We start from the raw sequence: 27,225 nt of genomic DNA on the forward strand, positions 1-27,225 counted from the left end.
TGGGAGCTGGGTGATAGGCCCCCGAAAAGAGAAAAAACAGCCAACAACAGGAAATGAATAAATTTCTTAAAGACACCAATGGAAACATAAACAAACAATAGAAGAAAATGAATAAAACAGTTCAAGACACAAAAGTGGGAAAAGAATAAAGAAAACTCAAACTGAGGCAAATCTGGAAGTGAAAAATTTAGGAACTCAAACATGAACCACAGAAGCAAGACCCACCATAAGAGTACAAGAGATGGTAGACAGAATCTCAGGCACTGAAGACATGATAGAAGAAATGGATGCATTGGTTAAAGAAAATGTTGAATCTAAAAAAAGTCCTGTCTCAAAACATCCAGGAAATCTGGGACACTATAAAAAGACCCAAACCCATGAATAATAGGTATAGAGGAAGAAGAATAAACCCAGGTCAAAGGCAAAGAAAATATTTTCAACAAAATCATAGAACATTTTCCTAACCTCTCTCTTTTTACCCAACAGGTCCTCTGTATACATCTTATGGCTTCCTGTTTAGTGTCTTTGTGTGTTTCTTGAATGTACAAACAAGGAACTGGGCTCTATATCTGTTCTTGTGCTTTTTCTTGGGCTCTTTTTCTTTGGTATGTTTGTTTTGTTCTATGTGTTTGCCTTTATCTTTATATTTTATTTTATTATTATTCCTTGAAGATTTCTTTTTCTTCTTCTTCTTCTTCTTCTTCTTCTTCTTCTTCTTCTTCTTCTTCTTCTTCTTCTTCTTCTTCTTCTTCATTATTATTATTATTATATTTTGGCTTTTCAAGGTAGGGTTTCTCTATGTAGCAATGGCTGTCCTGTAACTCACTGTATAGACCAGGCTGACCTCAAACTTAGAAATCCACCTACCTCTGCCTCCTGAGTGCTTAGATTAAAGGCATATTGCACCATTGCATGTCTGCCTGTTTGTTTTATAATGAGAGACAGAAAGGGGGTCGATTCAGATGGGAAGGGAAGTAAGGAGGAACTGAGATGAGTAGAATAAGAGATAACTGTAGCTAGGATATATTATATGAGGAAAATAAAATCTATTTTCAATACAAGAACTCCCCTCACCTCCCCCCCAACCCCCCCCACAATCTACCTCTAAGTTGTGTAAAGTATTGGTGAAGTAAGAGGTAACTTAAGATTTGAACAATGATTTATCCAAGAGATAGGAGATAGTAGCTGCCTATCTCTACAGTAATTTCCAAATAGCACAACATATTCACCATAATTTAGTCATACGAAGAAGAATGCTATCCTGGAACTGGACAGGATTTAATACTTTCAGGGCTTATAAGAAAACTTGTATTAAGTTTAAAACAAAACAATATATTTTCTTAATTTAAATATCATACAAATTCAAGATGATATATGGTATTTGTCCTTTAATTCAATATGACAAAATTTTTTATTATTTGATTGTTTTTTCCTGGTATTCAATAAGTCAGAAAGCATAAATATGAGAAATTAGCTTTCTCATTGTTCTGGAGCTTGGCCAAGTTCTCTTCGAAAGTAGATTAACTTATGGACAACCAGTATTTTGACAGGTTGCTCACCTGATCTATCTTGATGTATAATACACACACACACACACACACACACACACACACACACACATTTTTAAAGAGCAGAGTCATTTCTTATGAGGACACTAATCTTATTGAATCATGGCTACATTTTATGGCTACATTTAATGTAGGTGTTACTTGTGGGTAGAACTTCAACTTAAATATTGGGAAGTATTATCCAAATATTAAGATAACCAAATATGTTCTCTCTCAATAAATAGTCTGCATCACCATATAAATATAGAATAATAGCACTAATTCACCAGAGGTAAAACAGAAAATAAAAGAATGACAGATGAGGCAGAAGAGGGAACATAATTATTTCTTTTTAGATTCTGCTGCTAATAGATAGATATAGTTTCTCCAATAACTTAAGAACCTATGAATCTTTATTTTATTTCTTTCCTCTCTAGATTTGTTATTATGTACTATAAGTAGAATGTTGAATGCATAAACAATTTTCTATGAAATACGTGGTCTGACATCAATTTGCCTCCATTGCTTTTGATAATGTTAAAGGCACAACGCAACACCACAATTGTAAAGAGTTCACTTTCACTCCTCATTAAGCTTATGTTTATTGGGCGTCTACATACTTCAGACTCTTTACTATTAGGGCAAATAGATAAATATTAAAAAAAAAACCACCACAAACATAATTTCCATTGATATGCATGTCTCCCCTTAACCTGGGAAAGGATATTAAATACCATTTCCATGGGAGATTAGGAAACCCCTGATGAGTGTCACTTAAGCAGAAATATGAAAGGAAGGGGGCAAGATGACATGAAAATATGAAGGGAATAGTTTTCAGACAGGAAAATAACAAGCTTATCACCTTGATGTGGATCCGTGTGTGTGTTGAATCTCAGGATCAGCTTGAAATGATAAGAAGGAAAGGGATTGAGTTGGGTCCCTTTGTTAGGACTTCCTTGACTTGACAAGTCCTTTTCATATACATTATGGTTTCTGGTTATTTGTTTTTATGGGATTTCTGTGTGTGAGAATGTGTGTGTCTGCATCTGTATATGTTTCTTGAGTTTTTTCTTTGGCTTTTTAATCTTCTGTTTATTTGTCTTGTCCTATTCTGGTTTATTTGCTTTTATTTCTCCTTTTCCTCCTCCTTTTCCTTCTTACTTTTCCTCCTCCTTATTATTATATGCCTATTTGCATCCTAATAAAAGAGAGAAAGAAAGGGTGTAGATTTGGGTGGGTGGGGACATGGCAGGATTTGAGGAGAGTTGGGGGATGGGAAATCATAACCAGAATGTTTCGTACTTTAAAAAAACTATTTTCAATAAAAAAATACTTAAAATAAAAGAGTTGAATTAGAAAGATATTGTAGGGTTTTATATATGATTTGGCATTGAAACTTATTCTAAGTATATAGGAAACTATTTCAGCATTTTGAGAAAGAGAAAAAGATCATAGACTATATGTTTTAAAGATATTTAGAATACATGGTACATGTTTACTCCCACCTTATCTTATTTTGTCTTTGAAAATACTCTTCTGTCCTCCGATACATCCCGACCACAGTTTCCCATTCCTCCACTCCTCCTAGCTCTATACTCCCACCGTCTACCCTCTCCCCTGAGATCCACTTCTCCTCCATTTCCCTTCAGAAAAAAGCAGGCCTATAAGAGACAACAACCAAACAGGACAAAAAAAATACAAGCCAAGCCAAAAGCCTTTATATTGAGGATGGATAAAGCAACCCAAGAAGAGAAATAGAGTCCCAAAAGCAGGCAAAAGAGACGAGACACCCCCACTCTCACTGTTAAGAGTACTACAAAGCACCAAGCTAACAGCTATAACATATATGTAGAGGACCTAGAGCAGTCATTGCAGGTACCATGGCTGGTGTTTCAGTCTCTGAGAGCCCATATAAGCCCTGCTTAGTTGATTCAGTGGGTGTCTTAGTTTGGTTTCTATTGTTATTAAGAGACACCATGACCATGACAACTCTTATAAAGAAAACATTTCATTGGGGGGACCCACTTACAGTTTCTGAGGTTTGGTCCATTATCATCATGATGGGGGACATGGTGGCATCAGGCAAATGTGGCGCTGGAGTAGCCGAGAGTCCTATACCTTACAGGCAACAGAAAGTTGAATGAGAGACTGACTGGGCAGTATCCTGAGCATAGGAAACCTCAAAGCCCATCCTCACAGTGATCCACTTCCTCCAGCAAGGCCACACCTACTCCAACAAAGCCACACCTCCTAATAGTGCCACTCCCTATGAGATTATGTGGGCCAATTACATTAACACTACCACAGTGGCCATGTTCTCTAGATATCTTTCATACTTTCTGACTCCTAGTCTTTCTTCCTCCTCGAAGTGGAGGGACCCATAGAGGCCTCCATTTAGACTTTCTCTCCACATAATCTCTGGCTGTGGCTCTCTGCATCTACTTCCATCTGCTGCCAAAGAAGCTTCTCTGATGAAGATTGAATAAGGCACCCATCTATGAGTGTAGCAGAACATCATTAGGAATTCTTTCTTTCTTTTTCTTTTTCTTTTTCTTTTTTTGTGGCCAGTTGTGCTTGGTTCTACCCTATGTATCTGGGCTATCCATCCAGTCTCCAGTTCCTGGCCATCCAAGCGTTGTCAGGCATGGGCTCCCTTTGGAGGCATGAGTATCATGTTAAACCAGACATTGGTTTAACCTCACACAAGTTTAACCCACAAGTTCTGCATCACCAATGCCCCAGCACATCTTGCAGGCAGGACAGATTGGAGGTTAAGGGGTCTGTGGCTGGGTTAGTGTCCAGTTTTCTCTTTCCTTAGAGAAAGTACCATCCCACAGCAGAGAGACTAAAATGTAGGGGTGAAGGCATTCTCATTTTCTTAAAATGAGTTAATATGCCTTGGATTCATTGTGAGTGTTAATGAAGTAAGACAGCCAGAATATTTCTTATGGTAGAATGAGAGTTCATTGAACATTCACTTCCAAAGATGAGTGTTAGCTGTGTGGTGTAGAATTTGCTTAGACTTAAGGGCTGCACAGTAACATTATTTTCCTCACAGTGATCCTATAGCACACAATCACAAATGGTGTACTAAATAACTTTCTCTATCAGCTCAACATTCTCATATAAAAGAGGTAATGAATGTTTATCACTTTGCCCAGTAACTGGACTGTAAGCATTATGGTTATTATAAGTACATTTAGCTAAATTAAGGCCCTCATTATTTTAAGGCTACATGTTCATTTATATACAGAAGACTGTTGGAGAGGCCACAGTGAGGCATCTACTAGCCAGGGAAGAACTACTTATCTCTCCTAGCTCTAGACAATTCTTGTCAAAGCACAGCTTGCTAAAAGCCTAAAAACCATTCAACCCAGTTTTCCTCTCAGTGTCCATATGGATGATGGTAGTTTGCAATATTACCCACCTGACCGAGAAACAATGTCATTTTCAGAAATTGGAAAGGGCTGTGTTATCTGGCCAGCATTATTTGTGGCTCCCTTTCATCCATCAGTAAGCATAGCAATAGGAAAGTCTGCAAACTGTGGCAACTGTGTGTCCAAAAGCGTTGAGTCCCCTTCACTCAGAATTTGGAAGCCTGTCCAAGCTTTAAATGCCATATAGCAGCTGGGTAGGAGGAGGAGATAAGAGCCAAACCAGAAAAATTCATCCCAGACCACCTGAAGATGGATTTCTAAACATATCGCTTGACCTGAAAATGTTTTACCCGAAATGAATGCAGGCACCACCTAGCATGAATGGGTGTGCAGCACAACTCATTCTTCTATAGCAGAACGAAATTGAATGTGAGTGTGTGAACAGTCGGGCGTGCTCAGGTATTTGGCAGTAGTAGTTGCAGTTGATCCTACTAGAAGCTGGCACTTGGGAAGTTCATCGAATTTCTACGCATGTGTATGCAGGTGTGAGTATGTGCACGTGTTGTCGGTGGCCAGCTGTGAGCCCCCTCAGTTCAGAATGTGGGATTTAAGGGCTAGTCTATCATTTTCAGTCACTCCAAGTCAATTCGTTCCCCCTTTGTGGTGCTGAGGTATTCTGTCTTTTATGGTAATTTTTTTTTTCAAAGTACAGTTTGGTAACTATTGATAGGAAGTGATTGGATTTCATTTGAATTAATAAAAAAAAAACGGAGGTACAAATAGGTCAAAGTTGTCAAGTTAAATCTTAAGCACACATCTACACACAGGCAGAGAGAGGAGGAGGGAGGGGGAATAACATTGACTAGAATTCATATCCTCTTGAAATATATCTGTACTGTTACACACCCTTCTCTTTAGAAAAAATAATTTATCTAATAATCCCCTCTGTGAAAATAAAGTGTGCCTCAATTACTTAGTGAGCTTGTTTTAAATTTAGAAATTCTTTCTGCTCTTTGAAATTCTTTGAAATGTCTTTGTTAAAACAGTTTTAATCATGGAGAGACTGGGTCAACTTGTGACTAAAAGTCCTTACGAGTTTAGCCTGAAATGTTTGGCATCATATATCCTGAGCAGTCTTTCTGCCTTGGAAAATGATTTATTAACCAGAATTCCACTGCCTCTTGCTTTTGTTGTGAATGACAAAAGGCATGTTTAAGCATGTTAAATTGGCTTAACCCAGTGGACAGAAAAGATGGCTTGCCCTAGGAGAATCTGCTGCCAATGCATATTTCTTCTTTGTGTTGCATATAGGAATAGTTAATCTGACCTCAAAGAAAGGAAACATATGCTCCTCCAGATAAGGCTGTGGAGATGAATGAGTCTGTCTGTTACATGGCATTTGTTGGTCAGGGAGAAGGGAAGAAAGGAGGCAGAAAATAAGCAGAAAATGAGACTCACAGAGAGATTGCTTTCCGAGGACAAGAAGCAAAGGAAAACAGAAATGGTACCTAAAACCAAATGGAAGCAGTAAGGAGTGGGCAGGGAGTGTGGGCTGAGCTCAGGCCCATGCTGTTCACAGTGTTTCATCTTCATCCTTTAGCTAGTGATTGTAGGATGTAGAATATCAACGTTCTTGCTCTAATGAATTAGGCTGTTGAAAATAAATAAATAAGCTCAATTTGGGGGCCACAGACTATCAATGATATAATTCCAGCAGTCACAAGCATCACACAGGTTCTGTTTGGGGCCCGTTTGCTTGTACTGTCTGCATGGAATTAAGACAGAAGAGCCCTAGGCTCAGTTCATGGTTCCTGTACCTGGAAGAGGTGATTTCACCTAACTTAGCCTTAGGACAGTTCTGGATGGATTTATTCACACTGTATGACTGTTCTCAGCCATGACACCATCTCATTCTGTGCCCGTATCTCTTTCTTCTACCTTCTTCCCATTTTTTCTAATCAACTTTCTGAACTGTTTACATTGTTTTCTTAAGAAATAATGACACTATTCAAACTTCTTTGAACTTCCACAATTACTTGTCTATTTGACTTTTACTTTACAAGATTTTTTATACACATTCACTTTTTACCCCTTTGATCAGTTTTTACTTAATTTCTCTTTTTCCCCTTCTTAAATGTTGACTAGTGAGAAAGATGTTTTTATCAGTCAAATACATTTAGAAAATTCAGCAAATTTCATCAACTTGAAACTTCACTATAAAATTACATTATTTTCCAAGTCTAATAATCACACCATCTTAAATATGCTTGTTTCTTCTTATAGCACTATTTTAAAATTAATTGTAGCTAGCCCTGCCCAGCCTCATAGACCCCCACAGCTGCTTATAAAATAATCACTCAGAAGCTTATATTAATTAAAATTGCTCGGCCATTAACTCAGGCTTATTATTGACTAGCTCTTACACTTAAATTAACTCATAATTCTTATTTATGCTTAGCCACATGGCTTGGTACTTTTTCTCAGTTCTACCTTCACATCTTGTTTCCTCTGTGTCTGGTTGGTGACTCCTGACTCAGCCTTCCTCTTCCCAGAATTCTCCTTGTCTGTTTATCCTGCCTATACTTTCTACCTAGCTACTGGCCAATCAGCATTTTATTTACCAACCAATGGGAGCAACACATTCACAGCATGCAGAGCACCATCACCCATCAATTAATTTTTGTTTTCTTGATTGAAACTTCTCCCATGGATCATGTATTCCCAGGCATCTCCAATATCTATATCATGAAACCATTTATTTTATTTTATTTTTGTGTATATATGGTGTGTGTGTTATATGTGTGTGTGTTTGCCTGTGTGTGGATGCACTTATATGTACAGGTGTATAAGTGTATGTGTGTGTGTGTAGGCTACAGGTTGTTGTATTTTCTTCTCACTCAGTTTGTTGAGGCAGGGTGTCCTGCTGATCCAGGAATTCCGTGGTTCTGATTAGTGTAGATAGCCTGCTTGGCCCTTGGGATCTCATGTCTCTGCTGTGGGAATGCTGGGATTATAGGTGGTAACCATACCTGCCTTGCTTTCACCTGCGCACTGGGGATACCAAGTCTGCTCTTCATGTTTGCTCAATAAGCAGTTTCATGAATCAGAATGCAAGAACCCAAGTTTCTATCTCAAGCTTTAGCTACATTTTTATAGGTGTGTTTGTCTTATGTTAGGTCAGAACTTTGAATTCAGATTTACAAACACACATTTTCTCTTTAATGAAAATATCTATCAGTATGCTACAATAAAGTAGGCACAGCTTGGTGCAAAGGATGAAGCAGTCAACAGGACGATGTTTTTTTGGTGGATAAAAGTAAGAGAAAGTTAGGTGATAGTTACAAGTCTGGAAAGACAAACAGATCAAATCATGAACAGTGCCGACTGTGGAGCTTGAAGTTTTTTTTTTTTTTTTTTTTTTTTTTTTTTTTTTTTTTTTTTTGCAACAAATGGAAGCTGTGGAAAGGTTTTAAAGAAAGCAGGGATCTGAATTGCATTTTTAATATCATTATGACTTCAGGGTAGGGTAAACATTAAATCAGGGAAGAGTAGAGGCCATGAAACCAGTGTCCATTAGTCAATAATTTGATTACTTTAGGGAACTTACCAGAATCTGTCTCATATCATTCTTTGGTGTGAGCATGTTGTTATTTTTCTTAATATAAGGATATAAGATCCTTAGGGACAATAATTTTATCTTGTGTATCCTATGCTTATCATCCTTAGCATATTTCTTTGTATTTTGTAGTTATCTTTTATGTGGGTACTAGGAGTTGAACTTCAGACCTTATGCATACCAGGCAAATTCTCCACCACTGAGTTATATCTCTAGCCCTTTTAAGTTTGAGACAGGACCTCTCTAAGTTGTTCAGTCTGATACTATACTTGGAATTCTCTTGCATCTGCCTCCTGATTACCTGAGAGTGTAGGCATGTGCCACCACATCTGGCTTGTTGTGCCTTCCTCATATTTCTTTGCTAAGCAAATGAAAATGAACTTGCTACTATCAAAAGCATTTTGTAATGCATATTTCCTCAAAGGACAAGTAAAGAAAAAAATGTAATAGAAAGAAAGTAGTGAGAACTAAGAGAAATAGAATGAATGATGGATGAAATGTAATTACAAGGAAATAAATGAAACTTGATGATCAGAATTGCCTACTTAGGAATTTGAGTATTCAGCTGATTGGCAATTTAATATGAAGACTTTTAGCTCACAGAACCCAGGTCCTCTGGTGGGGATAGCATTACTCCTCATGCTTGATGAGGACCCTGGGCAAAGCCAGAACTAAGGCTTTACATCTTCCAATGATCTTTTTATTTTTTATTCTTCTATTTTTAGTTTTTAAAATATGGTCTCAGCCTCTGGGTGAACACAAGTGCAAGGGAGATTGGTTTTGTGTATCACACTTAAAGAAAACAAACGGGCTGCCTTAAAATGTCACCAGAGGTGTCTGGAAAGATGGCGAGTAAATTACTCTCATGGAGGGTAGAGAAGTCAATCAGGCTGGATCGACGTGGTAAAACTACCCCATCTAGAATCACAAGCAGCCCTGGGAAAAATCTCTCATATCTATTCTACAAACAAGAAATAGCTCTGTCATATTTTAAAGGAAAAACATTGATCCTTTTTTTTCAACCTTGAAATACATAATAAAGTACAGTAGACGAGAAGAGGGATCTCTGGTCATTAGTTTTCCTGAGACGAGGGTAGAAAGGCCTGGACCTAAATAGACAGGTTGTCTTGGAAAACCTATGACTGCTTCAGATTCAAAGCAGGGTGAATAGATGGCCAACCTTGGCCAGCTTGAAGGAAACACTGCAGAACTTCTAGAAGGCCAGGAAGCACAAACAGAAGACTTAATATTGAGCAGGACTTTAAGTGCAGGAAACCTGTGTTATATTCAGTATTCTGCTGAAGCTGAAGGCCAGAACAGAATAAAAATAAATAATGTTTAACTCAGTCACAGAAAAAAAAAACTGGTATGACTCTAGCTCATTTCACACAGTATCAGAAACAAAACCTTTAAATCTTAACTGGAAAGGATTTGTAGAAGAGGGTATATTAAACGAACACACAGAACAAGAGCCAACACGTAGTAACTTTGAAAGCACAGTTCAGATGAGTTTTGTAGGAGAATTTTCTTACATGAATCATGGTGCAATTTTCAGCTTGCATTCTGTTAAATACAGTTGTATTTTTTTTTTTTTTTTAAGGAAGAGCCATGAAGTTTTGTTTCCACAATTAAAGAAACTGCTTGGATATCAATAGAATTCATTCATAGTCACTTAATATGGACCCCTTTTACAGGTTTGCAGGTTGAAAGTGATGACTTAAAATCAGAACTTTTTTTGAACTTTGAGAAAGAATAGAAAAGATAGGAAATAGGAAAAGCACACAGGAAACAGAACATCAGGGTAGGGAGACGGCTCAGTCCATAAAGCGCTTTCTGTGAAAGCCGTGAGTACCTGGGATAGGATCCCCAGCACTCTTGTAGAAAAATCCAGTGTGGTGGCATGCACCTGTTACCCAGCACAGAGGAGATAGAAACATCTGGATCTACGGAGGAGATTACCTGGGTAGCCAGCCTAACCATATCCATGAGTTTTGGGTTCAGTGTGAGAGCCTGTCTCAAGAAGACAGCGCGCGAGAGAGGCTGAGGAAGACATTAGATGCAGACTTCTGGTCTCCACATGTGTGTGCACATATACAAAGAGAGAGGAAGGGGGAAAGTGAGCGGGGAGAGGAAGGAGTGAAGAGGGAGGGAAAGAAAGAAGGCAGGGAGAGAGAGAGGGTCTGGAACTTACAAAGGGTGGTAGACATTTCTCTAGCAATCACAGACTTTCAGAGACATTTAACATGGAGAGTTTTTGTGTGCTGCATTCATGTAAACTGATACAAGAACCAAGTCACACTCGGTCCATCCATCTTCACAAAATTAAAGAGAGAAGCTTGTATGTGCCTACTCCCCAAGGAGACATCTTCCCATGGTGGTGCTCCCTGGAAGATAGGAGCTGTTGCTCACTGCTTTGAAGGGACACTTCCCATTCCTCAAACACAAGTTCTTGCATTGGTTACCTAGGAAAAGGACCATTTCTCCTCAGTAGTCTTTTAGAATACAGTGGAAAAATAATAGTTCTGCCATGCCTTAAGAAATTTGCTAGTATTGCATGGGCAAGCAATTTGAGCTTTCTTTAGATAATACTAATAATTTAATTTTGGTTTTGTTCCCAAGGAGACCTTTGAATTTCATTTTAAAAGCAACCACGTGAAGGTATATGTAAAGGAAGGATATAGAAACATGTTACATTAAAAAAATGAACATTATTCTTGTTCTTAATAATTCACCACACTTTTTGAAAGATTACCTATAATTTAGATAGAGTGATTCCCCAAAAATAATATGAAATTTTAACCTCTAAGTTTCCATTTGCCACAGAAATTTGTTCTGTGGTCTTCCAGCTGGTACATCTGGCTCCATGACAGGCCATATCACAAGGAATCAGTCACTATGCTTCACATGACACGCTGGATCAGAGAAGGGCCATAGTGTCAGTGCACGATACAGGGTCCCAGCTGAGAAAGTCTCAGAAATCCTCCATCCTATCATTAACTATTATCAGGAGGGACAGAAGCAGGAGGTGAATGATCAGCCTATGAGGCTCCTTGAATTGATTGTGTAAAATTTTATCTCAGAAAAACCCAGGGCACATGGGAACAAACAGAGATTACAAAGTTGAGTCAAGATAACTGAGTTTGGTGCTAGATTATGGAGTTTTCTCCCTGTAATGGCTGAGTTTTCATTTCAAAAACCGTTTGTTATACTTGTGATTTCAATTGAATGATATTTTAAAAATGTATTCCAAGTAAGATTTTCCAATTGATGGATGGTCTGTTTTGTTATTACTTGGATAAGCACAGACTGACTGCCATTCAGAAACCGTGGCTTCTGAATTACAGTTTGCTTCAATGATGTTGCCAGATGTTCCTTGTGATCTCCATGCTGGCTATGCTTATATGACATCCCTAAAGTAAACTGAGTCTGAGAAAAACACCGTGATCTAACGACAAAGGGAATTCAGTTAGCTAAGTTATGGCCATAAAATTTAAAATATCGGAATTCAAAATTTTCTTAGAAACCATCTATCTACTTTATAATCTTCATAGATTTAGATATATTTTCTACAATATGCTCTGGGTGAATCAGTTTCTAATCAAGAAAATAAATGTTGCCCTCTATATTCTCCTATTGGTGAATATTCCAATATTCATCATATTGGTCTATGACATGGTCTCAGAAATAGTTTTACACCTTATCTAAAATTTTTTTTTAAAACTAGTGTGTTTGTAGTTTTATTACTCACTAGAACTCTAGTGAGATGATAAATTGAAGGAATTTGGCTCTGAATCATATCTTTATTATCTGTTAACTATTTTGTCTGGAAAATGAATTAGCACCTCTAATATTCAATTTCCTTATCAATTATTCCTTAAGTGGAGGATGCTAATATTCCTCATGAAGGGTTATAGGTGGCGATTAAATGGGTGGGGGCTATTCAGGGAAGAAAGACAGAGGAGCTCCTAACACAATAGAATACTGTGTCTTCTTCGAAAAGCTTCACTTTCCTAAAGTCTAACTGATGAACAATTCACATTTCTGTGGTGCAACCATAGTTTCTGTGTGTGTAGACAGCAGTACATAACGTGGGAGGGAAATTAAATGTCATCTGTGAACCTCAAGGATGTGTCTTTTGCCCTTAAATGCTGCCTTTCGTCTCTCACGATTTGGTTGTGTTCCATGAGATGTGGGTCAGATGGCAGAGTAACGCTAAGGAAAAACAACATGGATTTATACCAGTTAGGTTCAGCTTCTATCCGAGGTACCACTTGTAGTGGCTTCATGCATCTGCAAGTAACTTCAAAATTTAAGCTGTGTATTGTAATTATTGAAGTATTATTCCTCTTCACCTTAGGAGCTTTTTAAATTAATAAAACTATCAGCAGTATTGTTAATGAAGGACTTAGCATATTTTGCTCATATTTCAAAGTCATTCAATACATCACAGTGAATGTTATTCATGGAAATGCTGCAAGCCATGTAGATAATAGTCGTCTCAGATAATGCACCATGTTGTGGGTTTTGAGTACTTAATTAAACATTTGTGTGCTTTTAGTGTTTAATAATTATGTGGTAAAAGAAAAGTGGACACATTCAGTGCTAAGTAATTTTAATTCTTACAAAGGTTTAAAAATATTCTCTTAATAGCAAACTCCAAGCAATCCATTGATCCAGCTGCTTTGCTGGAGTAACATTTCCCCACCCACCAGTGCAAATCTTCAGAGCACATACCTCTCCATAATTGTTGGTCTAGGTCTGTCCAGATACACTAAAACAATAGAAATTAGAATATGTATCATCATTTTAAAGTATCAACTCTGACTCTCAGATAGAGAAGCTGAAAGAATATGTAAAGCCAGGTCATGAATGGCATTATAAATTTCTTGTTATAAATCATCTCCTAAGTGTTTGGGGGTATACATTAGTGTGAAGTATGGTAACTAATCTTGGTTGCAAACTTGATTCAATTTGGACTGAATTAGAAGGAAAACCTTTTGACTGTATTGTAAGGCAATCTATTAAATTCCCTTTTAATATACCATTGTATCCATTTTATTTTTATAGAGAGTTCTGACTAATACAAGAAGAAAATGTAATAGATAATTTACAGAAATCAAACTATCAGATCAGTATTTTTAAGATTAATTTAAGCTGATTAGCTATTAAAAAACAACCTCTGGACATATAATATTGATCAGAAAAGTAAATATATTTTAAAATGTTTCACATAAATTTATTTCTTTAGATTTATAAGAAGTTACCATGAACACTTCTGCCAAGGCTGTACATTTTTGGAGATGATAGAAGGTGAGATGGTTAAATATTTATTCAAATGTAAGGCAACACTTGGGAAACATTTTATTCATTTTTTCAACATTATGTTGTGTTTGTGCTATTCACACTGATTCAGACACATAGACATTTGTGTACATTTGGAATCCAGAGGAGAAACTCAAATATTGTTCCTTGTGCCCTCCACATATTTTTTTTTTGAGACAAAGTTTTATGTTTGCCTAGATTCCCTCAGTAGGCTGAGATGAATGTCCAGTGAATTCTAGGGATATGCCTGTCTCCCTCAATCCCCAGCCCTGAGATTACAAGTGGTCCCCACCATGTTCTGGTTTTTATAAGCAGGTTCTGGGTATCTGACTCATATTCTCATGCTTGAAAGGCCAGCACCTTAATGAATAAATTATATCCATAGCCCCCAATTTTTATTGTTGAAATTAATTTAGATTCACAGCAAAGCCGAGAGGAATGGAGAGAGATTTTTCTGTGTGCTGGGCTCCTGCACACATTCCTAATCTTCCCTCATTCTCATCATCATGTAGCACAGTGGTGACTTTGGTACAGCTGCCTCTCTGCTTATGTTGACATATCAACACTAAGGTGCACAGTTCCCATAGCTTCTCTTGATTCTACCAGGTTGGACACATGTATGATGGCATGCATCCATTATTATAGACTCACACAGATTAGCTTCGTTGTCTCATCCTCTTTACATCCTGGAAGAACACTATTTACTCATAGATTTCATAGTCTGCTTAAGCAAGAATATCATAGAATAATACAGTATATAGTGTTTTCCACTTATTATGCATTTATATTTTCATATATTTATTTCTTGTTAGACTATATCCTGCTAATGGTGAATAAAAGTTCATTGTCCGTCTGGGTATGTTGCTGTTCATTTATTCATTCACCTACTAAAATACATCATGGTTGCTCCTACATTTTAGTAACTATGAGCTAACCTTATATCTGCCTCTGTGAGCAGGTTTTTGTATGAAGATGTGTCCAACATTTTTGGCTAAATGTCAGGAAGTATGATTACTGTATCACATAGGAGGAGTGTATTGATTTTATAAGAAATTTTCAAACTCTAAGTAGTTGTATCATTTTGTATTCCTAACTGCAGTGAATGACTTCATGGTCTCCCAATCCTTGAAGGTATTTGGTGTAGTATTTAAGGTTCTGTAATTTCAACCGGTGTGTAACCCTGTCTCCCTGTTGGTTTAACTTAAGTTTCCTGATGAATGGTGTGGTGCATTTTCCTATATGATTATTTGCCATTTTTCTCTTTTGGTGAGATGTCTGTTAAGGTCTTTGACCTATTTTTCTGTTGAGTTCTTGCTTTTAATTGCCAAGTGTTAATAATTCTTTGACTATTTGGACGACTTGTCATATATGTTCTTTTGTATGCATTTTCATCCAGTCAGTGCCTTATTTTTCATTCTCTTTACAGTGTATTGTGCAAAGCAAAGTTTGAAAGCTCAATGTAGTCTGGCTTGTTAATTCTTTCTTTCACAGATCATGCTTTTGTTGTTGTACCTAAAAGTCATCACAAAACTCAAGGCACTTTTAAACATTTCTCCATGATTTGCTTTAGGTACTTTATAGTTTTATGCTTGCATTTAACTCTGTGCCTTAAGTTAATTTGTTAAGGGTATATGATCTCTGGCTAGACTAATTGACATACATATGGATGTCCAAATATTCTGCCATTTACTGCAAAGAATATTGCTTTCATTTTTTTGCCAAAAAATCAGTTGACTATATATGTACATGGTTCGACATCTGGGCCTCTGACTGTTCCATTGAACTGAGCCTATTTCTCCATAAATATCACATGACCTAATTGCAGTGGCCTAGTCAGTTTCCAACCAGGTAACCACAGGCTTCTATATTGTTCTCCAATATTCTATTAGATACTTTTGGGTCTGTGTCTCTTTATATAAATTTAGAATCACCTGTGCAATACCCTTTTACTGTTATTGATGTTTTTTAGGATTATATCAAATCTATACATAAATTTACAATAACTCACATCTTGACAATATTCTGACTATAAATGAGAAGTGTCTCCCAACTCAGGTTGTTCTGTGAGCTCTTTCATATAGTATATGTTCCTTTATATTGATTTTGCTTATATTCTACTATACTTGTATGAAATTATATTAGCATTTTATTGTAATATTTTATTAGTAAATAAATTGTTAAAAATTAGTGCTTTTCAACACTAATGGAGATGGAATTCCTTGCGTATGTGATGCTGGAGATTTAACCCAGGTCCTGTAACATGCTACCACTGGACCATATCAGCAGCTGGAAATGTGTTTTTAATTTAAAGTTCCACATGCTGGTTCACAGTGTGTATGCAAGCAGTTGTCACCGTTGCCAGTCTTACATCCTGAAGCACTGCTTATGTACTTTTTCTTGTGTTTTTTTCAAGGCATGGGCTGATTTCATCTATGTTGTCATATTTTGGTGCTATGATTCACATTTTGTTTCTCTAGTGAATTCTCTTGAAATCCTAGTCCCTTTTTTTGACAGTAACGAAGCATGTCCCTTGGCAGTTATTAGAAATCAAGGGTAGAATCTTTGTGGCGGGGATTCATGCCTTATTAAGACTGGAGAGCTATCAAGCCCATCCATCTTGCAAAAATACCTTGAGTAGGTGCAATCTGAAATCAGGAAATGGCTCCCTACTAGACATCAAATCTGCCAAAAAATAATATTTTCTTTCTGATAAACATATTGTTTATGAAATTTTCTTATAGCAATATGAATGGACTAAGACAGGCACACAGATATTTTCATAAAATTTCCATTTTAATATCCTTGGGAGCTGAAGTAAAGTTTCATTTTCACTTCCAATTTTGGTAATTTGTGTCTTCCTTTTTTACTTTGTTAGCCTGGTTAGAGGCTTATTGATTTTAATCATCCTTCAAAGAGCCAGCGTTGGATTTGATTTTCTTTATTGATATTCTGCTTTAAATTTCATTGGAGCTGACCTGATTTTTATTATTTTTTGTTCTGTTTACATTTGATTTAATTTGCTTTTATTATTCTGGTTTCATGAGGTAGGAACTTAGATGATAGCTTTTGGAATTTTATTATTTTCTAATGTTTGTATTCAATGTTGCAATATCCTGCTATACACTGCTATAGTATATATCTACAAATCTAGAGGCTGTATGTTCTTTTCACTTATTTACAAATGTTTTGTTAAATTGTTCTTACGTTTTTTTTTTCTTTGACCTATGGTATAAAACCCATGATCATCCTTTGCCAGCCTCCTGAGCATATGCCACCACTCCAGCCATGGTTGGAGTGCATCTCTGAGGATTTTCTTTTTCTCACTTGCCTTCCACTATTGACTTCTCACTGAATACTACCGTTGTCTGGAAGTAATCATCGTGCGAGTTCTGGTCTTTGAAATCCTTAAGTTGTGCTTTACCTTCTTAGAGTGTGATAGATGTGAGATCCCACGTGAGCTATGGCAGGATGTTTGCTCTGCTGTTGTTGGATGAGGCTCATTAGGTGTCAGTTACCTGCCGTTGATTAATGGTGACTCTCTGCACCTGTGTCTCACCACTTTTCTACTGTAGGCTGTCTATTTTTGATAGATGAGTATTGACATCTCCAACTACATTAGTGGGTTGACCTATTTTTCTCTCAAATATCTACCATTAAAAACAAAACAAAAAAGCTCAATCTTGTTTTAATTGAGACATAAAAACAAAGCTATACAGAGGGATGTGGCATTGAGATAGTTTGAGATGTGTATACAGTGAATGATGTGCAAGTTAACTTAAACACACCTTAGATCTCAAACATGTCTCATTGTTCATGGCGGAAACTTTCAAGACCCTTGCAGCTTTTTCAAGCTGTAGTTCATGGTTGCTACCTGTAGACCCTGGATTCTGCAGCAGCCACACAGCTTGCTGCTGAATCTGAAAGTGAATTCTTCCATTTTCATTGGACATGTTGTCATGCGCCTGGGCTAGTGCTCATGAGAAAATCATGTATCTTTTGGAGCCTTGACTCTGTTATCCTATTGTAATGACTTCCTTTACAGCTGATAACTTCCCTTGCTCTGGAGTCAGCTTGGTCTGAAACTAATAAAGGTACTTTTACTTTCTTCTGGCTATGGCTGCCATGGTTTACCCTTTTCCGGCCTTTTCATTTATGTGTGTCTTTTTGTTTAAAGTTAATTTACTGTGGAAATCTGTCTTTTGATTGATGGCTTCACCAACACTGCTCCCAGTAACTACTACTATATATAAACTTATAGCGTCCATATTTTCTCTCTGTTCCTATTTTTGGTGACTCTCTCCTCCCCTGCGTATTATGGGTAACAAGCACTTAATAGGGGTATATTTTCTTTCTTTTATTAACAAATCAGTTGTACATTTTCTTCTTGTACAGGTTGCCATAGCATTTACAATATGTAAATTAGTCAAATCCCATTTTCAGAAAACCTTGTGCCATTTCCTTACTGTGAAATACTCAGAATTACCTCCTCTTACCCTGTGTATCACTGCTGTCATTCATGTCACATACATGATGTATGTGTGTATAATTAATGGTGTGATATTGTTTTTTGAATAAATTATTAGCTGTTATGATCAACTAAAATTAATTTTTCATCTGTCCCCATCAATTTGTTCTTAAACATTCTACCATTCTTTTGTGGATATGACTTTCTTTCCTTCTGCTATCCTTTTATTTCCTTCCCTGTAGCTGGAGTTTTCTTGGTCTTGCCTGGCCCACAGTCAGGACAAATCTCTCTCACCTGCCAGTCCTGCAGTCGCTCAGACCCAGACAAGTAAACACACAGAAACATATTTCTTATAAACTGTATGGTTGTGGCAGGCTTCTTGCTAACTATTCTTATATCTTAAATCAACCCATTTCTATTAATCTATAAGTTGACACCTGGCTCATGGCTTACCAGTATCTTACATGTTGGTACTCATGGTGGCAGCTGGAAGCATCTCTCTGCCTCAGCCTTCCTGTTCTCAGGATTCTCCTCTCTCCTTGTCCTGCCTATACTTCCTGCCTGGCTACTGACCAATCAGTGTTTTAATTATTAACCAATCAGAGCAACACATTTAACATACAGAACATCCCACAGCACTTCCTGGTGCAGGGATCAAGCCCAGGGTTTTGTGCATGGTAGGCAAGTGCTCCAGCAAGGACGATGACCCTAGCCATGGGATTCTAGAATGGATTATGTTTTCTTTCTAAAGAGGTCTTGAACATTTCTGCAAGGCCAGTGCACTAACAGCAAACATCTTGCTTGAGAAATTATTTCTCTGGCAGTTTTATTCAGAACACAACATATATTTTATTTTTTGATTATCTCAGAAGATTTCAATAGGTCGATCTATTCTTCACATTTTCAAATGACTTTTGCCACAGTTTGGAGTCTGAATAAGCCTTAAACATGCATAAATTTATAGCTGGTTGTGAGCCTGTGGTGATATTGATGAGGAGGCTTTATAGAAGGTGGGCCCTGATGGACAGGAGCTGGGTTATTGAAGGGCATAAAGGTTGGATCTCACTCTCTCTTTGTCTCCTTCTTTTCTTTCTGGCTTTTTGAGACAGAGTTTCTGTGTATACCCTGGCTGTACTGGAAAATGCTTTGTAAACCAGCCTGGCTTTGAACTCATAGAGATCTGCCTGCCTCTGCATTCTGAGTGCTGAAATTAAAGGTGTGAGATACCACCACCCAGCCAGTCTCTACTCTTTTTGAAACTTCTTCTGTCCCATGTGCTACCTCAGCAGAGGCTCAGAGCAGGGTCAGCAGACCACAGTGAGCCTGTCCTCTTAACATAGATTATCTCAGTTAATTTTTTACAATAGCAATGAGCTGTCTAATAAGATAAACTAGATTTATTTATTTTTCTTTCAAGGCTTATTAATTTTTATTTAATGTGTATCAGCATTTTACCTGCATGTATGTGTAGTATGTGGGTGCAGTACCTGAAGATGCCAGAAGAGGGCATCATATTCCCTGGGACTAAGTTACATATGGTTTAAGCCACCATATGGGTGCTGGGAATTGAAATGGTTTCCTCTGCCAGATCAGTATGTGCTGCTCAGTTTGGTCTCCAAGTCTCTTATATTTGCTTATATAACCATTTATATATCTTTATATTCATTGATATGAATTTCCTCCTAAAAAATTCTGGGGGATTGTTTCCATTTGCTTTGAATTTCTGTAGTTTGAAATAGATATGCTGATATACACCATCCATACCTTTACTCTACTTGATATTTTGTGAGATTATTGAATTTGTCATTTACTCTGTGACAGAGTAATTTGGGGGAAATTCTGTTATGAAAAAAACTTGTTCTTTTCTCTTTCTAGAGAATTCTCAAATTTTGTTCTTTTCTTTTTCTAGAGAATTCTCAAGTTTTGTTCTTTTCTCTTTCTAGAGAATTCTCAAGTTTTGTTTATTATATCTTATGGTTGTTTCATATTCCGTATGTTTTATTTTTTTCCAGTTACTTTTTACTTTTTGCACCTTGTGCTTTCTGCTGAAATTTCCCCAAGCTCAGTGTTCCTTTTCTAGCTGTGTTTGCTCCGCCATTGAACCTATCTAGGCATTCTCTACTTCCAATACAGCATTATTGATTTCCAATGTGTCCCTCTCGTCCTTCTTGGAATGTCTGTCTCTGTGCTTTTGTTACCCACCTCTTCCCGCATGGGCTCTTCCTTAACCTTTAGTAGTTTTGAGGTAATACTTACAGTCTGAAAACTATCCTTGTTATAATTTTTCTTTTTCATTTTATTTGAGAAAGGGTCTCACAACATAGGTCAGGCTTGCCACGGACTCCAGACTTTCCTGCACAACCCCCAACCCCAACCCCACGAGCTTGAATTATACGTGAGTCAGGCAACCTAGTGATCCTTTGTGAATAGCCAGACATAATGTACTGAGTCAAAGGAGCCAAGATAGGAAGGGTTTTAAGGCATGTAGAGAGAAGGCAAGTATTGCAAAGTCCCATGATTGGTTCTTCGTTTCTAATTAAGGCTGCGCACCAGAAGGATGTCAACTTCCAAGCACTTCTCAGTGCTCTTACTTGGGATGTGATGCTTGATGGCCCTGTTCAGTATTTCCTTTCCTCACGCAGATAAAACACAGCCACGACATGAGACTTTATGTGAAATGTTTCTCTTGAGGGCAGACCTTGTTAAGGGAAACAGGATGTCCTGGCTTATTTCAAAACGTTTCATATTTCATTCATTGCTAGAAGAACAAGAGGGTCTTTCTCTGAGCTGCACCGTGAAACCCCGTGGAGCATCAGAGTAACGCCCACAAGGGTTGAATGGAGCCTTGTGACTGGGTCTCCCTGGAGTGCAGAACTCAAAGCTTCTGCCACACCAGACCTCCAGTGACTTGCCAGTCACTGCTCGGATTTCCTAACTGGCATCGCTGGTTCTCCTTCAGGGTTCCACATTTGGACTTTTGCTCTGTGGACTTCAAATGACCGAGGCACTTGAAAATACTGGCACATTATGGAGTAGCTGACAAGAGAGGCCCCTGCTGTCAGCAATGCTCCTAAAGCATGTCCAGGCTTCCTGAACCGATGCCCAGATAAACACAAAGAGCCAGCAGTAATTATGTGGTTCTCGGTTTATTTTTATTTCTCCGTTATCCTCACCTGCTTGTGATTGTGCATGTCTCTCCCTCTGACTGGCTTCCTGATAGGTCGGGGTCACCTCATTGAGGACTGAGGGGCTGATGACACTGGGTTGGTGCACCTGCAGTGTGGCCTGAACACTGATTCACATTAGCTCCAGGTCACTTGTGTTTCTAGAAAGGGCTTTAACCCTTTGTAGACTGGGTCTGAGGTAAACCTCCTCTAGGAGTCCCCTCTCCCTACTACTCAGTCCTGCATTTTCTCCCAAGAAGGCCATATTTTCCCTTCTCAGCCTGTGTGCTTCTGTTTTCTGCCTGGCTGAGCTCACCGCCTTCCTACGGCACCTCGGGGAATTGCCCTCTTATTACCACAATTACAATCTGTACACATTTCATTAAACTAATATCGCTCAGCACAGGCTTTCTCCACAGAACTGCACAGCTGGAGGCCCATTTCTTTTCCTCAGCTTAAACACTTTGACAGGTTAAGAAAGCTATTATGGCTGAATAACAGGTGTTGCAAAACAATGTGCATTTGATGTTTAAATGAGAGAGCTTCTTTATTGACTGCCTTTATTGCAGCTCAGGCTTTCCTTCTTTCACAATGGCTGAATTTTTATTGTCTTTACTGCTTTTTAAAGTCTATTCTGTTGTTTCAGAACAGATCCAAAGTGACTGTGTGTGGTTATTTGTTATTCTGCTGGCCTTTCTTTATTATTATCTTTCGTGCTTTCTGCTTTCTTTTCCAGGTAAAAAAAATACCTGCAGAAGTGGAAGAGTTTTATTTGGTTCTTTCTCTAATAGAAATGCATCTACTTCGTGAACAATTCTAAAAGGGCCCCTAAGTCTCCGTTTCCATCACTTTACCTCTGTCTCTACTGTCTTAGTCACCCACCCACCCACCTACCAGTGACTGTAAGAACTGACTCTCAAATGAGAAATGATAAACTACAAACGGAGGGATGCTTACTCCTCAGGCTTCCTTGTGTGAACATTACTGTCTCCTTCTTCATTTATTACCTCACTGGAAAGGACACACAGCAGTGTGTAGTTTTGGGTGTTTATTCTTCCCTCTAGGCATTTTGTTTGTGTGTCTTTAAACCCACCAACCTTAGGCAAGCCTCTGGTCCTTTCCCCCATCTCCTTGAGGAATATCATGCTCAGCAGGATACAGTCTGTTTTATTATTTCAATAAAATGACTTTTGCTGAAGAGACAGTCGAGTGTTAAAATACCATTTTTTCAAAGATAAGTGCTCACTGAGTGAGAACATGCGATTATGAAAGCATAGAAATGGATGGGGATAAAAGAGGGCCTTGAAGTATGCCAATACATGCATCTACAATGTGTGGGATAGTATCTTTTATAACATAGTCACTAAAAAATGCTTAACTCTACTATAAGCGTAACATACTTCTTAAAGCAAAATTTAGATTTCACATTTTCTTATGTTGTTATCTGATAGCAAAAAGCAAGAAGGAAAGCAAAGGAGAAAAAAAAATAAAGCTATTTCTTTTAGCTTTATTTTCTCAACGTTTCTGCTCCACTAAAAACTGTCATTATTAGAGTTGTTTCTTACCCATATTTGCACAGCCAGATGATATCATTCTTGTGAGGGGATGACACTGATGCCTTATCCAACATATTGTGTTGCCCACTAGGTTGGAGCAGTGCTTCTTTTTCCAGCTTTCAATTTCCAGAGCATTTCTGAGCACAAATTTGTGGGTGGAGATCTCAAATGGATGAAGGCCTCTTAAAATTCAAAATTCAATTTAATATTGGGGGCAGTGAAAATTCTTGGGTTTTATTTGATTCCCAAGAATTTCCAAAATGCTATGTGGACAGAAGTGCTTCGTCTGATCATTAGGAAATAAAAGATTTGGGGAGAAAGTACTATACATTTTCTCTTTTGCAAAATTAGGTCTAATTGTACATAGGCTTTACTGGATTAAAAAAAAAACAACCATACTGTTAAATTGCTCAAAGATTTTCCCCAGAGCTGGGGACTATCACACTCAGCATACAATTGTGACACAGATGTATATTTTTAATAATAACATCCCAATTCATCCGTACTTTCTTTAATCTCTTTTTAGTTTAAAAAGTGCTTTCTCATTTGAAACACTCAGAGTCCACCCCAGTAGACTCCCTGAGTCACCCTTCCTTGGGAACAGGAAGGCCAGTCCTATTTTCAAGGTTTGCCTAGTACAGTATGTGTCTTAGTCCCCATGGTGTGTAGCACAATTATCCTTTAAAAATGTTAGCAGCCTTGCATTTATGAATCACATTTCTCCTGAGAATTTTAATAGACAACCTAATATAAAACAAAACTATTACTCCACTCACTTACCAAACAGAGGAGCCGAAATGTAGATATTGCACAGTGATTTTTCTTGTGGCTGCTGGAACCATGAGTGAAAATGCAATGGAAATATTAGCCATGAAGTTTTAGTTAGTTGGTCATTTCTCCAATACCAAGCATAGAAAAATAGAGTATGCATGTAAAGCTTTTATATGCATTATAGCTTTTAGGAAAATGTTAGCAAAATATTTCATAAAATGTATCTTACTTCTTTCTTTCCAAAATTAGGAAGTTAATTTTAAATGAAAGGAAAGCAAAAATATTTTAAAATGTGAACTAATAGAGTTAAAAAAATGTACAGATACCTATTGACATTGCAAAGATATAGTAAAATAGCACATCATGCAGTAGCTTATGGTAATCTACTATGGTAGGTTTTACTAATTATCTGCTGTCTTCGTATAATTCCATAGATGCAGATAATGCAAGGATTTAGAAGGGATTTTGTTTGCATAGCTATCAGATTGAGAGAATTTTGATATTTTGATTTATGTTTCAATTATGCTACTTAAATGAGAGATAGGTACCATTTATTTACCAAGGTTTTTATCCTGAAATTTTGTATCCTTGGCTATTATGTGAAAGAGTATGGCAAAAGTTAAACCGAGAAAAGAAAACTAAATTCAGTTTTGCCTCTGTGCATCTTTCTCTTTTGAATATCATTGCAAGGTATGAAGTGTTTGGGCAGGTCCTCTGATTCAGCCTATTGAGCGTAATAGAATCAGTTGCCCATAGCAGTCCGTCAATCGCATTGTGTTTCTGCTGTCTTCCTCTTGTCCTAGAAATTCATCTTGTTGAAAGCATTTGTGTTATTGAAAGCAACGAAGCCTGGTAGTGATGGCCTTTACCATTACCTTTACCTCATTTACATCTTAGCCCAGTCCTCCATCCACCCGCTCCCCGGTCCGGCTCCCCTGAAGCCTCCTTTACTCCAGCGCATCTCATCAGGCACCACTTCAGCCACACAGAAGGAGCTTGCTGTGCGAAAATGAGTTGCATATAAAACACAGGTTCTGGGGAGTTTGGAACTTGCTTGGCTTCTTCCCAAGCCAGCAGCAGCTGGATGACCCAGATCCAGTGATGGCTGTCTGTGCTCTGTGCTTTCCCACTTCCGGGATGACCATTGTTGCATTTCCACCAGGATGGGAAAACACAGCATGCATTCTGCGGGTGGTGTAATTTCCTCTGCTGGAAGAATGAGGGCACAATGGGAAATTTAAAACCCCAAAGAGCAAGAGGGTGAGTGTAACAAAGCAGAAAATATGTGCCTGGTGTTCCATTATGCTAGCAAGTATTGCTTCCTGTGTGTGTGGGAACAGCAAGAAAATTATATACTCACCTGACTGGTTACAGGCAACAGGCGCAGCTTAATGCAGCCATCTAATACAACAGGGAAAACTGCAAGATTTATTTTGTTGAAAAGTTCAATCAAAGCAAAAAACCAAATATCAGAAATTAAAATAAATAATCATTCAATTGCCTGGCCATTTATTTAATAATAAGCGATTGCTTATAATCTAGTAAATGCTTAATCACATTAAAAAAGAAACAGCCCCTAGTCATAGAATAATATTTTCTGACTTCCGTTGAAAAATTATCTTTGCTATTAATCAATACCCCTAAAATGATGATTTATCTAAACCAGTGGTTCTTAAACTAGAGCATCTGCTAAAATCATCTGGAAACCTGCTGAAGCTCCAGCCTCTCCAAACCTATGCCCGTGAGCTGGGCCTCCACATGCTCTGTCAGGCCTCCAGGTGGTCCTGTCCACTCAGGTGTGAGCTACTGACCCAGACTTTGAGGATGACCAAAACTGATCTACACTGATCTGTTTAAAGGCTTGGTGTCATTTGTAAGTAGCCAGATTGAGGGATTTGGAGCCACTTCTGACTCTTTCTTTGTTATCTCATCTCTAACCCGGGGTTTTTGATCTCCTTATTTTCATTAATATAGAATGACAAAGCATACTTGCACATATGTGTGGGATGCACATGCAGTTAAAATCTATGTATTAAATATTCAGTTATTAAATCAAGCTGATTAGCATGACTATCATCTCTATTTTCAGTGGAAAATGAAATTTACTCTTAACTATTTTGAAATACTTTAAATTTTGGACCTCTCACCAAACACTCCCCACTTCTCAGAATCTGGTACTGCCAGTCTACTCCCCAAGCTGTTTTAAGCATCACACGTAAGTGGGAGCATGCCTGCCTTACCTGTCTTTCTGTGTCTGACCTACTTATTTAGCATAAACATTTCTAGGCTGATCTCTTGTCTCTGGTCACAAATCCTTTGCTTTTATATTACATGTCCCATAGAAGTGAGGTTTTCTCATTTTATATTCACTTTGCTTTTGATTTTGAGGAACTGAAAATATCATATTATATAGTTTTCTACGAAGGATATATTAGTTTACATTTTCCCCCACAATGCACAGAGCGTCCTGTCTTCTACACCCTTTCTCCCCTCCTTCTTTAAGGGGGCTTTTTGTATTATAATCATTATGAAAGTTGTGAAGTCTTGGCTCATTATGGTTTTAGGTTGCATTTACCTGATCATTTACCATGACATATTTTCCAGTTATTTGTTCACTGTATGTCTTTTTTGAGAAATGCCTACTAATATTTTTTGGAGTGTTTTCTTGTTACTGTGCTCCTTGTGTGGTTTAGATATTTACTCCATATTAAATGTGTGTTTTTAAACTATTTATCTTGCTCTGTAGCTTGTTGGTTCTCTGTAGTAATCATTTCTTTCTCCATGCAGACTCTTATTCTGGTTTGATATGACTTTATTTATCTCTATTTGCTTTCATTGCTTATGTATTTGCAAGCAAATCCAAATTTCATTGACTAGAATCTATATCATGTAATTTTTAACCTGTTTTTATAAGCAGATTTATACATTCAGGTCGTCATTGGCACCATCAATTCATTTGGAGTTTTCTGTAGATAGTTTGAGGTAAGTCCAATGTCATCTTTTGCATGTCTATATCTAGTTTAATCAAAATCTATCATTGAACAAATTGTATTTTTATTTTGTGTTCTGCTCAGAACATTTGTTGAAAATGAACAAACAATAAATTTGTGAGTTTTTTTTTCTAAATTCTGTATAGAGTTCTATTCTGTAGCTCAGTTTGTCCACTATTTCCTATTAGCATGCTATTTTGATTGCTAGAGCTTTTTAATACAGCTTGTCATCTGGTATGGCGCCTCTAATTTTATTCTTCTGGATGGAAAAGTGCCTTACCTACTTGGGACTACTTTTGTAATTTCATGGTGTTTTTTGGCACTGAAATAATCTATACCATACTTAATCTGCATAGAACCTCTGTTAGATTGTCTACTTTAACATTTTTAATTCTTCCAAAACATAAGTAGAATATC

General features: G+C 37.6%; 1 protein-coding gene across 1 annotated transcript in view; it reads left to right on the forward strand.

Moving 5' to 3' along the window:
* LOC143274067 (uncharacterized) overlaps positions 1-24,831 on the forward strand; it is a 62,077-nt gene extending 37,246 nt beyond the window's left edge. The window contains 1 exon segment of the mRNA XM_076575336.1: positions 24,622-24,831. Coding sequence (XP_076431451.1) covers positions 24,622-24,831 — 210 coding nt within the window.
* The last annotated feature ends 2,394 nt before the right edge of the window (positions 24,832-27,225 follow it).

This window comes from Peromyscus maniculatus, chromosome 6 (genome assembly GCF_049852395.1).
Source record: "Peromyscus maniculatus bairdii isolate BWxNUB_F1_BW_parent chromosome 6, HU_Pman_BW_mat_3.1, whole genome shotgun sequence".
NCBI lineage: Eukaryota > Metazoa > Chordata > Mammalia > Rodentia > Cricetidae > Peromyscus > Peromyscus maniculatus.